The sequence below is a fragment of the Ptiloglossa arizonensis genome, chromosome 5 (assembly GCF_051014685.1).
Source record: "Ptiloglossa arizonensis isolate GNS036 chromosome 5, iyPtiAriz1_principal, whole genome shotgun sequence".
NCBI classification, from domain to species: domain Eukaryota; kingdom Metazoa; phylum Arthropoda; class Insecta; order Hymenoptera; family Colletidae; genus Ptiloglossa; species Ptiloglossa arizonensis.
The window spans coordinates 18,728,779-18,743,193 of NC_135052.1; the positions used below are offsets into that span (position 1 = coordinate 18,728,779).

The following is a 14,415-nucleotide window of genomic DNA, read 5'->3' on the forward strand; positions in this document are numbered from 1 at the left end:
GTAACGAGTGCGCCAATGGTTCTTGAAATATGTTTATTTAAATATTACATGCGATTTTAGGAGTTATTGAATGTATCGTTGAATTGGAATTGAAAGTTCTGTGTATAGTCGGGCGGAAGAAAGAATCGACTTTGAGGGGACGGACTGACTTCCCCTACTACTTGAGTGAGAGAATTCCTTCCTTCGCTATAACGTGTTGTGATTAGTTAGTGGTAGGGGCGGGCTTATTGCGGGTCCTTTTCTATACTTGATCGAAGAATGTTTATGGAACAGCGGTTATTATGGTTGGTATTTTAGAACCTTGAAAACTACGAATGGTACCTGAAAAGGTTTTGTGCAATTGGGAGGGGACGATTATCGTTTAATGTACCTTAATTAATGCTACTTTCGAAGTGTCTAAGACAGTAAGAATATGGCAAAAAGTGGAAGTTTTCTTGTTGATGAAACTCCCCTTCCCCAACCATATTTATTCCTTAAAACCTCTGTAGTTGGATAAGAGAGGCTTAAATAAAATATAAATGCACGTCACCTATACGAAAAGATCTATATACTAGTTTCTGTGTTACTTGCAGAAGATTTTTATTATATTCGGTATGAACAATTTTTTTAAAAATGTGATTCACTAAATAAAATTCAAGCAAAATTATTATTCTATAAAATCTGAGAAACCTCTTTTTTTTTAATGTACTGTACATTTTCTAATTAATTTTGAACGAGGAATCGTCCCCTTTTTGCTTGTACAGAAAATTTCAGGTCACTCTGTATACATATCACGAATACATATATTCTATGTATACTACGAAAATTATTCTTCCTACACAAATATTAATAAAAATAAATTTTGCATACTATCATCGTATCCTTTTTGATGCCCTCTATAATACCACGAGGAAAAAGTATATGGTTTCATATAAAACAAGATAAAATGATCTTGGTCCTTTGTTGCGCGAAAATAATTTCAAAGTCTTTGCGCCAGCAATTTATTCCCCATTGCAGGTAAGGCCGGGGTTATTGGAATAATTTAATATTCGAATATTATGAATAAACTTCGAATGTTTGAGTATTCGAATATGATTATTCGAATATTGCTATTCCGACAATTGAATACAATGTGGATTCTCTGGAACGGTGGTAATTAATTAGTTACGTTCCTTGGTAAAATGAGCGAAATGCTTTTTAAATGTTCCTGTTATTTTGCCCCCGGAGAATCATTTCTACAGCTGAAAATGTAGTGACTGTAAAAATGCTCGGAAAATATTATCCAAATATAAATATTCCTTAAAGTATCGATTGAGACTAAATTTTAAATGAAAATAAATTTTTAAAATCTGAACGAATACGTAAATTCCTGTACTCGATCAGGACGAAAAGCGTTCGAATGATATTCGCGTTCCAATACAAGAAAAATTCGACAAGCTCTAATTAGACATTAAGAAGTCTTTATTCGTAATTCCACTTTGACGAATCATTAAATGTAAATGTAAAGTCGTGGCTAGATTATACATAGGCGTCTCTGTTTGTACATAAACGTGATTTGCGACTCCCTTTTATAAAGAGGGACGCGCGAACGGTTTAACGATCGGTATTGGACCAAGTGGACGGCCAAATATACGTTTCCCGATCGAGCGTTGCCTTTCAGTAGTACAACACGATAAATAGGTTGGCACTGCGAGGCGTGCTGTCCATATTGATCCCTGAAAAATTCGCGATCCGAGCGCGTGCATGTTCATTTGCTCGATTAATGAATTCTAACGATAACATTTACTCCGTTGGAACAATTCTAACCTAACATGGAAATCGGCGACCGGTCGCGCAGAACAGTTCTCGTATCCTCCGCGCGGCGTTGGCCTCGTCTCCCCGTGCGCGTTGCGGCAGACTATAGGCGGGTATAGTTGCGCGCGCCATAGTGGCCCGCACCGTGCTATAGTAACGCGCCATAGTGGGCCGCACTGTACTATAGTAATGCGTCATAGTGGCGGCTTGCGCGGAGAGGATACACGGGGAGAGCAGTGCCGGGAAAGCTGTGTGGAAGCGGAGATAGAGCAGGAGGATGCATCTATAGAGGGAACGAGAGGGGAGCGTGGGGGTGAGAGGGACACAGCGAGACTAACTGGAAGATTGAGCGAGACACGGACAGGAGGATTTGTGTAAGTAGCGAGTGAGAGAAACACGTATACACGGCGCGAGAGATAGACCAGGACGCGACAGAGAGGTAGAAACACTACCGATGAGAACGAGCAACGAAGAGAGAGAGAGAGAGAGAAAGAGAGGTGGTACGCGAGGCAACCGTGCGCCAGAGAGAGACACGATGCGTTCCGTGCAGCTCGCGTTCAAAGTTATGCGCGACTGTGTGGGTGAAAGAGCGACGGTTGAGGGGCAGGGAGAGCGAAAATGAGAGAGCAGGGTGGGGGAGGGAGGGGAGAGAGAGAGAGCGTTTCGGACCTTTCCCAGAAAGCAGAAAGCACGACGGAGCAATATCGCAGCGTCTGCCGGTGTGTTGTAAAACTGCTTTGATCTCGTTGCTTGCTCGCTCTCGCAGCCGCTTCGTCGTTTGGCTCTCGGTCGCGCGCACGGTTCTCTCTTCCCCCTCCCCTCCCCTCCTCTCCCGCGTTTCGCTGGGAGGTTAGAAAAGCCGAGGGAAGCCGGAGCCGAGCCCCGCGCGCGTTTCGGTTCTTTTTGATGAAAATTCGTATCAAGGCCCGATCAAACTGTCCCTTTTGAATGTCTTGAATTCAAACTCGGGGAGAATGTTAGATATTCACGGGGAAACTCGCACGTCTTTATTCAAAGAGGGATGATCGAAGCTCAAGCGCCGAGGAAAATCGGTACATTGCTCGAGACGTCGAGGATTAGATGTTTTTTTAGATAGGCCCGAGACGACGGGACGCGTACGTTTGCGCGTTGTTTTCAAACGGGTTACTATTTTCATTGGAAGTCTAACCCGTACGGCGCGCCAGAGTTTACCGAACGATCGTTCCCGAGCGGTGTATATTTCTTTTTATCAACTCGATACCGCGCCGGGAAGGAAGATTCGGCGGATACGTACATACTTCTTTCTCGTAAACGCTTTACGAAGGCATTTGCCCCAAACCGGGATTTCCGAGAGCGTATATAAAAGTAACGGGCGCGCGAGAAATTATTTAATCGTTAGAGTAAATTGCAACGGAAACCACGGGAATAAATGTAATGTAAATTGGGTCTTTGCTGGAAAGCGGTGCAATTATACGATCATTCGACTCGTACGTTCGTAAGTTGCACGCACCTGTTCGTCGTTGCGTGTCGTTGTCGGTGGTGTTGTTGGTTGTCGTTGCGTCTTCTCGTCGTGTCGTCGTTGTGTTGTTGTCGTCGTCGCGTTACGTTGTCGTAGTGTCGTCGTCGGTGGCGTCGCGGGCACACCTACGACGACGCGACTTATGTACGTGTACACGTAACGGGTAGTGTGCGAGCGAGTTGAGTAAACATCGCCGGGAGACGCGCAAAATTTCGCGATGTGGCTCAAGAACGCGACCTTGATATTCAATCGAAACGACGACACGCGGGCGGGAAAGGAATCGAACACGGGCCAACCTCGATGGTGCTCGATTACACGCAACTACGCGTAATAATAAATTGTTTCCTCGCTGGCCGTGTTGGAATATTTCAGTCCCGATGCGTGAAATTCACATTGAAAGTTAATCGGGGCCAAGTTGGAATTTCATATTTCGAAGCACTGTTTTTTTCGATCGCTTGTAAATTTCGCTGGGAATAACAGATTTTATCTTCTCGGGTGACGTCACCGCTCGGCACGGTACTCCATATTTTATTATCATCCTCGATTTGGCGAGGCGGAGCCAAAATGTACGGATTCTGTTTGCGCTGAGAAATACTACTTTTAACAAGGTATTTAATACTCGATAAGTCACTCGATACCTTGCATTTAATAAAATAATAATAATAATAATAACGTCTTTATTACACAATGTGCGGCGAAGGATGTACATATGTATGTAGGTTAAGCGACGAGGCGAGGCGCAGAGAGGTTAGGTTTAAACCTAACCTCGATGGAATATATTTAAGTCATTAAACCTGAGTACCTTGGAGTATGTATTCGGAACACAGAAATAATGGAAAAGGTTCGCGTAAACCTTTACCCGATATCTGATCTTACTTTGATGTTACAACGGTTATTAATATTTTAATAGTTCTCTTTTCAACCCGAGATAGTGCAATTCGTATGTTTACAATTCACGCTACGTGACTCGTGCACGTTTCTGCTAACGATTTGGAATCACTTTACATCAGGTTGCTCGGAAAGTCGTTTCGTTTTCCAAAATGGAGAATATATAATTTAATAAAATGTTTATACGCTCTAAAAAAATTGTGTTTCATTTTCACCAAAAAAAAAAAAAAAAAAAACGAAATGCCTTTCCGTACAACCTGATACAATTTTCGTGCAAATAATCGATACAATAGAAAAGTGCTAATAACTCGGAAACGAGGTTAGGTAGGACAATTTTTGATTTATTTTTGTACGCTACATTCGCTCTCGAAGTCCACTCTCACGCTTTATATATTACGTACATACTTCTTTGGTTAATTTTCTTTTATTGGCCAGAAACGCGATTCCTTGGTACATGAACCTTCCCACGAACGGAGACACAAAAGTGGATGCAGCTGCAGCTTCTCGCATCCAAGCGTCTTTGTTGCATTCAATAGACAGTGGACCGAAAGTTGCAGGGAAACAACTATAGGCGGGTGGAAGAAAGATTCGGACTCGGTTGGTGAAGGAATTTTGACGGGCAAGAGGCTGTCTCCTTCTCTCTTTTATTCTCACTGTTCTAGACATCTCGTAATATTAGAAACATTGTTTAATGTTCATATATACTAATCGCACGAAAAGTTTGCGATCAGTCGATATAATTAATTTTTAAAGTTTCAGGTATTTAGTATAGTATTAGGTTGTTCTGTTCATTTCAACATTTTATTAAATTATATATTCTCCGTTTTAGAAAACGAAATGACTTTCCGAACAAAACAATATAAATATTTATACTACTCGGGAGGGTTCAATAAAATCTTTTGGTTCCTCTAACCGTCACTAATATTTATCCGAGTAAAAAAAGAATTTTTTTAATTTTACACAAAGAATACCTTCCAAATAAAAATAGAAAAATTCTAATACTACAAGAGTAAATTACAAAGAGTATACATAACCAATATTAATTTTAAAATATTGCCTATTCGCTATATTCAATGTTCCAATACCGGAAATCCAAAACAAACGGTTATAAAACTACCGCTTGATCAAGATTCGATGTTACTTGCGATACGTTTGATCCCAACGCTAGTCATCGTCCAACATAGTAGTGAGGAGGGGGGGTTGAACTCTTTCTATCGGGACGAGCGGTGGGAGTAGACCGAGATCGATTCTTTCTTCGGCCCGACTATAGTCGTAATTTCGCCTCGCGCTACCGTTTTTACATTTCGTTGCCGAACGACCGTGCCGTTACTTTCTTGAATAAAAAAAAAAGAAAAAGAAGAAAAAAAAAGAAAAGGAAAAAATAAATAAAAACCGGGGTGGTGGTGGGGTGGGTGGTAGAAAATAGCGTAAAAAGAAGCGAGGTGGACTGAAAGGAAACGGGCACAGGGTTGTCGCTGGTGCCGCACGCCTTCTACTTTCGCAGCGTAGCGACAATTACGCCGGTCGTGCAGCCCCGCGCGCAAGCGCCGCGCTCTCTCGTTCGTTGAACCGTTCGCGAGAGGGACGCTTGTACGCGCGCGACGGAGACGAAGGAAAAATATAAATGTGAGAAACGAAGGAAGAGACGGGAGAGCGACGGAGAACGACCGAGACTCGTAGACAATACCGCGCCAATTCTGCGTGCAGCGCCACCGATGCGGGACTTCTTTCCACTTTTCGAACGTTCGTCGCTGCGTCGTCGAAATAAGAATCGAAGTGGTGGACGATCGCGCGAATCTCCGTGCAATCGGTCCCGAGTAGCGTCGAAATTTCGATAACGTCGATACGAGACCGATTCCAGCGCGGCGCGAGGCTGAATCGACCCTGGAACTACGAAGGCGTTCAAGGTTGATCCGGCAGCCTTCGGGCACGTCTACAGAATCCCTCTCGCCACCGGTGACAGTAGGCAGAGGCGCATCCTGTCGCACGATTTCGTTTCTGGATCATCGAGATTATACCCGATACGAATCCGTCGCTAAAGCGGCACGCAAGGGTAATGATAAGAATGATACAGTCGGTTGGTTTATACCCGCTTATGTAACGACAGAAACCTGTTTGGTATATCGTGAATATACCCGTCTATATCAGTGGTTTTCATAGCCATTGTTTTCTCAATCGCGACTTCGGTTCGTTTCACGTTGCTCGTTTCTTTTATTTTATTTTATTTTTTTTCCGTTTCTTCTTCTTCTTTTTTTTTTTAATATATATTTTTCTTTCGTTCCCTTGTTTTTTCGTCTTGTTATTTCTAGAAACGTTTATACAGCGTTTTCGATAGCGACGCGGAGATAACGTTTCAACGAAGTTATCGTCGACGACATTTCAGAGAGGCTGGTCAATCGCTCGGATCGATAATACGCGGGCGATTCTCCGCAGTTACCCGCGGATCTTCTATTTCCTGTTTATAAGCAAACACTCTCGAATTGGAGGTTGAGAGGCTTGGAATTCTCCTACCACGACCAGGGACCGCCCGCGCAATGATACACACGATGAGACGGGACTGTAGCTAGCTTTGCGTCGATGATGCTCGATAATCGTCGACCGTCCGCGAGCAAGTATAACGAGGTTAATTTAAATAACCGAACGTCTGGTCGTCCAGTCACGAGCGTTTTGCGTGCCTAATTGTTTTTCGACCGTTTCGTCGTCGTCGTCGATTGAATCGGAATGGAAAAAATTAGTCGCATTTCGAACGTTCGCGCTTCGAATCGACCGTTGGAACGTTTTTTTTTTTCCGTTACCTTCGACCGAAGTTGCCGCGCTGACGCGATTTCCTCGTCGCCTTGGCTCGAAAACGGGAATTGAAGAGAAGACGAAAAAAAAAACAATTCGTACGCCAACGTGGAAAAGTTGCGCGAATACCTTTCGTTAATAATTTTACACGCTTGCGTACGCGTAGGCGTAGTCGACGTTGTCCCATTCGCCTTGGCGCGCAAGTGCGCGCGGAAAATAGAATTACTCTAGAAAGGCCGCAGAATTTCACCGACGAGTAATCAATGACTCGCTCGTTCAGGGAATCTCGTTCCCCCCCGGTCGACAGGCTTTTCTCCTCTCCCCCCATCCCCCCCTCGATCCCACTCTCGTCCTCTTTCCCTCTTTGGGCCTGGATAAATGCTCGCGCGATTCGAGCATCCGCGCGGATACGCAGTTTCGGAAAAAGCTCGAAAATGTGGTCGAGGATTGATCGCGTTTTACTTCGATTCGATCGGTTCGTTGAGAACCACGGCTGCGTTTCGTAGCCCCCGGTACACTGTATTACACATTCACGGGGAACACGCGCACGCACACTCCTACGTACGAAGTACGCGCGTACCCTTCGCCATCGCGGTGGGAGATCCGAGGCGGGCCGAACGTAGTCGAGTACCCCCGAGCACCGCCGCCGAACGGAATCGTCATCGACGCGGCGTCGAGGTAGCTCCGCTCACTCTGCTCCGAGCTGTCGAACGCGACGCACGCGCCTCCGCTTCTCGCTTCCCCTGTATCTCCGCCGAGTAATAATTCTTCACTTAGAAGCATTCTTTTCCCTCGCTTTCTCGCATCATCATCGAAACGAGCCCCGGGCCTCGTCTGGGATTCAGTCTTCTCGCGTTCGTTCAGCTTCTCGCCTATCGCTTCGTACGTGAATTCAAAGAGAAAGAGAAACGTAGAGAGAGAAAGAGAGAGACAGATAGACTTTTGTTCGTATTCTCACGCGCGTCTCGTTTCGGATCTATCGCCGCGAGCCCGGCGCCTGCCTGCTTGCCTGCCTGCCTGCCTGCTGGCTCTTCTTTCGACCGCTTCGCCGTGTGCGCTCTCTTCGTACCATCGAGATCCCGCTTTCGCGACGCTCCGTGTTCGATCTCGCGCGTCGGTCTTCGATCTTCGCTCGGATCCTCGTTCCGTCGAGCCAATCGTCCCGTGTTCTTCGAATTTCGATCCGTAAATCCGCCGCGTTGTTCGCCTTTGTCTCCCGCGACTCGAGTGAGGGGAGACACGCTCGGCGGGGGATCCTGTCGTTCGTGATTATTCGCCGACGCGCGTTCTTCTTCGAAAGCGGGGCGAGCTCCCACGGACCGTGGTCGTCGCCGTCGTCGTTGACGTTGGAAAGTCGTTCCCTCGAAGGAGGCCCCGAAAACTCGTTCGCGCGTGGCTCGGGACGACGGGCCCCAGGCATTGTTGCATGCCGTGCGGCACGGAGCCCGTGCGGTCGTCCTCCATGGAGGACGCCGATCGCTCGACGAGTCTCAGGGACAGACGCGTTCGCGGGTAGAATGGAGGCGGCAGCTGGCGTTGCGAGACGACTTAAAGGCTCCGAGATAAGAGACTGTCGAGGTCGGGCCTCGTGTACGGAGGTTCGGGCTTCGCGTGAGGACCGAGTGGTGCGGACGGCGGTGGCAGAGGGGGCAGAAGATCGTGCGACTCGAAGGTAAACAGACAAGAGAACGTTGACCAAAGAAAGATAAAAACAGAGAACGGGGACAAAAAAAAATAATAATAATAATAAAAAAACAAAAAAGACAACGAAAGGAAACAAAAATCAGGAAAGAATACCGTTTAATAGTAACAGACGAAAACACGGAGAAACCGAAGACGAGAACCTTTTTACACCTGGCTGGTCGTCGAGTTCTCCGGGGTATATAAGGGGTACAAGGTGCGCATGGTAACCGAAGGCAGACAGAAACCTCTCCCCCTACTTTCCCCACTCCACCCCCTCCTCCCCCAACCGTTCCTGCCAGCTTTGAATCAATAATCTCCGGCCAGGATTATATGCGGACCCTTTTATTTTGGTGTCGCGGATAAGAATGATATCGATGGATCGAAGGGTCCCCAGGATCGCGAGGTACCGTATCCGACTTCGATTCCGCACGGGGGGAGGGGGCGGTCGTTCGTTCGTTCGTTCGGTCGGTCGGTCGGTAGGGAGGGGGGTTCGAGCCAACCGACGTAGACGCGTCTTTCCGGGCCACATACTCGCGTCGTACCACCGATTCGTTCCGCTGTCGATGGCGTGCGCTCCTCCGTGTCTTTCTCCGTTTACCGGTGCGCGGTATCAGCGCGCGGATTATTGATCCCACCATCCTCTTCTCCGTGCCTTTGCTTATGATATTTCGAGGAAAAGAGGCAATGCGGAGAATGTGATTACCTTGAAACACGGCGGTAGGGGAGACGGTAAAGTCGACGGGAGGAGTAGAAGGCGAGAGAGAGAGAAAGAGAGGAGGGGAGGGGGTGAGACAGAGAAACGAAACGAAGATAGCTACTCGACGAACCGACGCGACGCACCGCGATACCGATTCTCGGGGACTTCAGTATCCCCGACGTGCATTGTTTTCCATTTTTACCCGATTTTTTTTTTGTTTCTCTCTCCCTCTCTCTCTCATTTTTTTTCTATTTCCATTTCGTCCGCGTCAATTCGTTCCCTATCGCGCGCCTCGAACGCTCTCGCTATATTTACACGCTCTTCGCGACGATATTGTTTCTCTTTTCTTTATTCTTCCACGAGAATTCATCCGATATAATTATTCGGATATTGTCGATCTTTGTTGTATCTAATACATCTGTTTCTTGTTGACCGCAGATCAAACACTCCAGATGGAATCGCCTTCGGCCCGGGAGCGTCCTTTTGAGGCCCAAGAGGATTCCACCTCGGTCGAATCACCGGGAACGGTCGTCGCCGTCGCTGTAGCCGCCGCCGTCGTCACCACCGCCGCCGCCACCGCCGCCGCGACGCCGATCGAATCCACGGAGGTCGCCAGTGACGCCTCGACAGCTGCCGTGGACACGCGCGATGTCGTCGACGGCCAGCTACTGGCCTTAGGGTCACCCGGGGCCTTGGGGGCCGAGCGTGCGCGCGAGACCCAACCGGACCCGCAGATGGGCCAGAAGTCGCGCAAGAGTTGCAAGCAGAGCGACGATGGGGACGAGACGGACGAGAAGAGATCGATCGACGTCGATCCGAGCGTACGTTTCCTCGAGAAGGAGGACCTTCGATCGGTTGGTTCGTCACCGGTGTCGAGGAAGAGGCCGGCCAGTGATTTCCTGCCGATCAGCGCGGAGATCAAGCGTATCGGTGTGGAGATCCCGGAGAACGAGGCTAATCAATTGAGAAGCGACGTGAGAAGGATCTCACCGGTCCTGGTGAGTCTACGCGAGCGTACGCTCGGCGAGATATCGCTCTCCTCGGACTCGTGTCTGTTCGAGGACGAGGGTCGTTGCATCTCGAGGAACGCCAGAATTCTCGAGAGTACGTTCACGAGTCCCTGTAGACCGAAGACACTGTACGAGAACAATCCCGAGGGTTCGAACGCGACCAGAGCCGAATCATCCGCGACCACTGACGAGGATACAACCCTCAGAGCCGGAGGAGGTTACGTAGCATCCATCTCGCCGAAGATCGTAGAACAACGCGCGGAGAACGCGACGGATTATCACGGTAGCCTCGAGTACACGAACGACGACGCGTTCATCGACGAGGACTCGTGTTGCTCGTTGGCAAGGGAGAGCCCCGAGAGGGAGCATCATCCGTGCCAGGAGAAACAGTGCGAGGAGCCGGCTGGTTCGTGCGCGTGCGACGACAGTGTGCTCATGGACGATGTCCTAGGCGCGAAACAATCGAACGAGGAGTCGATCATGGAGACCAGGTATCTCTCCGTGACGTTGCAGCGCATCGATATGTCTGGCAGGCTAACGCCCGAGAGGAAGGACAAGAAACGACCGACACCGAAGAAGAAGCTCAAGAAGAACCTGGACGACGCGGATGTCAACGATACCGATCGCGAGGAGACACTCGGGGAGTCCCCCGTTCAGAGATGTCCCCAAGAGACCAAGAACCTGCAAACGAACGAACCGGAGGATCTCCAGCATCGACAGGTCTCTCCTGTGGCGAACAGATCGAAGACGTCGTCCATCGAGACTCAGTCGTCACCGTTGGGTGCCATAAAGAACTGCAAGGTGATGTTATCGAGAGTGAGCTCACCTAAACCGGTGAGAACGACGAAAGACGTAAGCAGAATCGGTGCGACGAACACGGAGGAGAACTTGGAAGTCGATCCAACGATGCTCTCCGCGGAGAATTCTCAATCATCGAGTAACACGGATCAGTACGCGACGATCGACTCGCAGGAGGAAACGAAATTGTCCGTATTGGAGCACGAGGACGCCTCAGAGTCTCTTTTGCCCAGGTGCGTTGTTCCCGAGGATAACCAGAAGATCGAGTTCGAGGATCGATCGAACGAAGTAGACTCGAACGAGACACCTGGACCTAGAACATCTTTGGACGACGCTAGGACACTGCCCTCGGGTTCTAATGTGGACTGCAAGATGATGATGGACAAGATGCTGTTGAAACCGGTGAGAACGCCTATGGAGATCCCGGAAAATGAACAAGACTTGTCACTCGGGGTTTCGAAGAACCCCACAGTCGTCGAGGAAGCGACGTTCGCTTCGTCTTCCGCGGAGGATCCGTTGAAGAGTCTAGATTCGATCGAGGCTAGACAGAAGGAGACGGAATCGTTCGTGGAGCGGAACGATCCGGCGCAGGAGTCGTTCGTTCAGAGGTGCGCAAACGAGAACATCGAAAAGACCGAGTCGGAGGACTACAAGAAGCTACGTGCTGGCTTACCGGTGTCGCCCAGATCGAGGACTCCGTCAGTCGAAGCGCAGTCGTCGTCACCTAGCGTCGTGAAAAATTGCAAGGTGTTGTTGGAGAGAGTGGCCTCGCCCAAGTTGACGAGAACGACCCCGGAGAAATCGTCAAAGGACGAGACAACGTCCAGAGTGGTGATCAAGAAACTCGTAGACGAGGAGGTCGCTTTAGACGCGTCGTTGAACGCCCTGGAGAATCCACAGCCATTGAACAATAAGGATTCGTCCAAGGTGGAGGTAGACGCGAGCGATGAAACGAAACCATCCGCGGACCAAAAAGATTCGACGAAGGAATCGCGTTCGATTCAACATTGCGCTCACGAGAATGTTGAAAAGATCGAGTCGGAGGAACGTCGCTCGAAGAAGTTGGGGAACAGTCCGGTGATGATAGCCAGACCTAGGACTCTGTCTGGGGAGGGTCAGTCGTCGTCGTCGCCGTCGTCGCCGTCGTCGAGCGGCATGAAAGATTGCAAAGTGGTCCTGGCTAGGATGATGTCACCGAAACCGGTGAAAACAGCGGTGGAGAAGCTGACGAAGAACGACACTGCGTCCAGAGCGGTGATCAAGAACCTCAGAGAGAACGAGGAGGTCGTGTACACCTCGTCGTCGCACGTCACGGAGAATCTACAGCCGTTGAACAATCTGGTTTCCTCTGAGACGACACCGACGTCACCTGTCGAGACACTGGAACCAACTGTGGACGTTCCAGAAGCTGTGGACACCGAAACGGAAACCGAGACCGGCTCCGACAGCTCCGAGGTGTCCATGACCAATGTACGTCTACGTTCCTGCGACGATGACGCTGTCTCCGATCAGATCTCCTGTCCTGAGAGCGAGTCCATGTGCTGCGTCGACATCAATCCGGAGATCATCACCAGGCTCGAGGCAGAGAGACCAGAAGCTTTCACCGAGGACTCGGCCGAGAGTCTCGCGCTCGCCACTGGTGCCAGAGACGAAGTTAGGTCCGATGGGAGCGATTCTGGACTGGGTAGCGAGATTCCTGGTGATCCTGGACCTGCACCAGCACCGGAAAGCGATTCTGAAACGTCTTTCTTGGACAGGATACCCGATGATATACTCTCTGATAAGGAGAAAGGTAATTGTTGATCTCCATTGTGGATCTTCTTGGCGTTTAGTTTCTGAAAATATGCTCTTGAACTGCTCGTGTAATTTGTATAGTTAAAATGTTTGATAGCTTGATACTTATTGCTCGGTAAAGCGTATATGTTTTGGAGACACTGATGGGCTATGTACACATCTGAATCTAATGATTGGAATCTGGTGGTCGGAAACTGGTAGTTATGAGTACACATCCAAATCTAAAGATTGGAATCTGGTAGTTATGAGTACATATCCGAATCTAAAGATTGGAATCTGGTGTTTAGAAACTGGTAGCTATGAGTACACATCCGAATTTAAAAATTGGAATCTGATAGCTATGAGTACACATCCGAATCTAAAGATTAGAATCTGGTGTTTAGAAACTGGTAGCTATGAGTACACATCCGAATCTAAAGATTGGAATCTGGTGTTCGGAAACTGGTAGCTATGAGTGCACATCCAAATCTAAAGATTGGAATCTGGTAGCTATGAGTACACATCCGAATCTAAAGATTGGAATCTGGTAGCTATGAGTACACATCCAAATCTAAAGATTGGAATCTGGTGTTTAGAAACTGGTAGCTATGAGTACACATCCGAATCTAAAGATTGGAATCTGGTAGCTATGAGTACACATCCAAATCTAAAGATTGGAATCTGGTGTTTAGAAATTAGTAGCTATGAGTACACATCCGAATCTAAAGATTGGAATCTGGTAGCTATGAGTACACATCCGAATCTAAAGATTGGAATCTGGTGTTTAGAAACTAGTAGCTATGAGTACACATCCGAATCTAAAGATTAGAATCTGGTGGTCGGAAATTGGTAGCTCGGATTGTTTCACGTTGTAGGTTTAATTCTTAAACGATATTGTAACGTAAACTGGGCTGTTTAACGCAGATGCTGATTAGGGAGCTAAACTTATTAGTCGTGTTTATCTTCTCGGATTAAAATAGATTAATGTTTCTAATGATTCTTCTACCGATGTCGTTTGGATACACAAAGTGTCACGACACCTCGTTCGAGGGTTAAGTTGCACGATTAACGAAGAGTATATAATAATAACCTAACGGAGTACAATAATCTCACGTAACATTGTTCCACAGCCGTTAATCAACTGGAATCTTTCACTCCCACCGTTGCTACTCCCGGTACGCCGCAGACGCCATTGGCGGCCTTTCCCAGTCCGTCGAAGAGCAATCTAAAAAGAAGATTGACTGACTGCATGGAAGGTGCACCGACACCGAAACGAAGCAACACCGATGAATCTATGAAAAAGAAACGCAACATTCAGTTTGACGCTGTCACCGTGTACTACTTTCCTAGGGCACAGGGTTTCACCTGCGTGCCTTCTCAGGTGAGGCGAATCGTGAACAAACAGCTAAAAATTCCGTTTAAAAATTAATGTTGTACGAGCAACACAGAAATACTATAAATTCTGTACTATAAGAACTATATAGTGTAGAATTTATAATACTATAAAT

The 14,415-nt window shown here is 47.9% G+C and overlaps 1 protein-coding gene across 6 annotated transcripts in view; it reads left to right on the forward strand.

The window, feature by feature from the left end:
* The window catches only part of Axud1 (AXIN1 up-regulated 1), a 65,805-nt gene that overhangs the window by 47,648 nt on the left and 3,742 nt on the right, over positions 1 to 14,415 (forward strand). For 4 of the 6 annotated variants that reach the window (XM_076312878.1, XM_076312882.1, XM_076312881.1 and 1 more), the window contains exons 2-3: positions 9,765 to 12,926; positions 14,038 to 14,288. In XM_076312878.1, coding sequence (XP_076168993.1) covers positions 9,779 to 12,926; positions 14,038 to 14,288 — 3,399 coding nt within the window. In that variant the 5' untranslated portion in view covers positions 9,765 to 9,778. Of the gene's footprint in view, positions 1 to 5,567; positions 6,213 to 8,538; positions 8,619 to 9,764; positions 12,927 to 14,037; positions 14,289 to 14,415 lie in introns of those variants that run through there. The other 2 variants (XM_076312880.1, XM_076312879.1) reach the window with 2 other exon arrangements.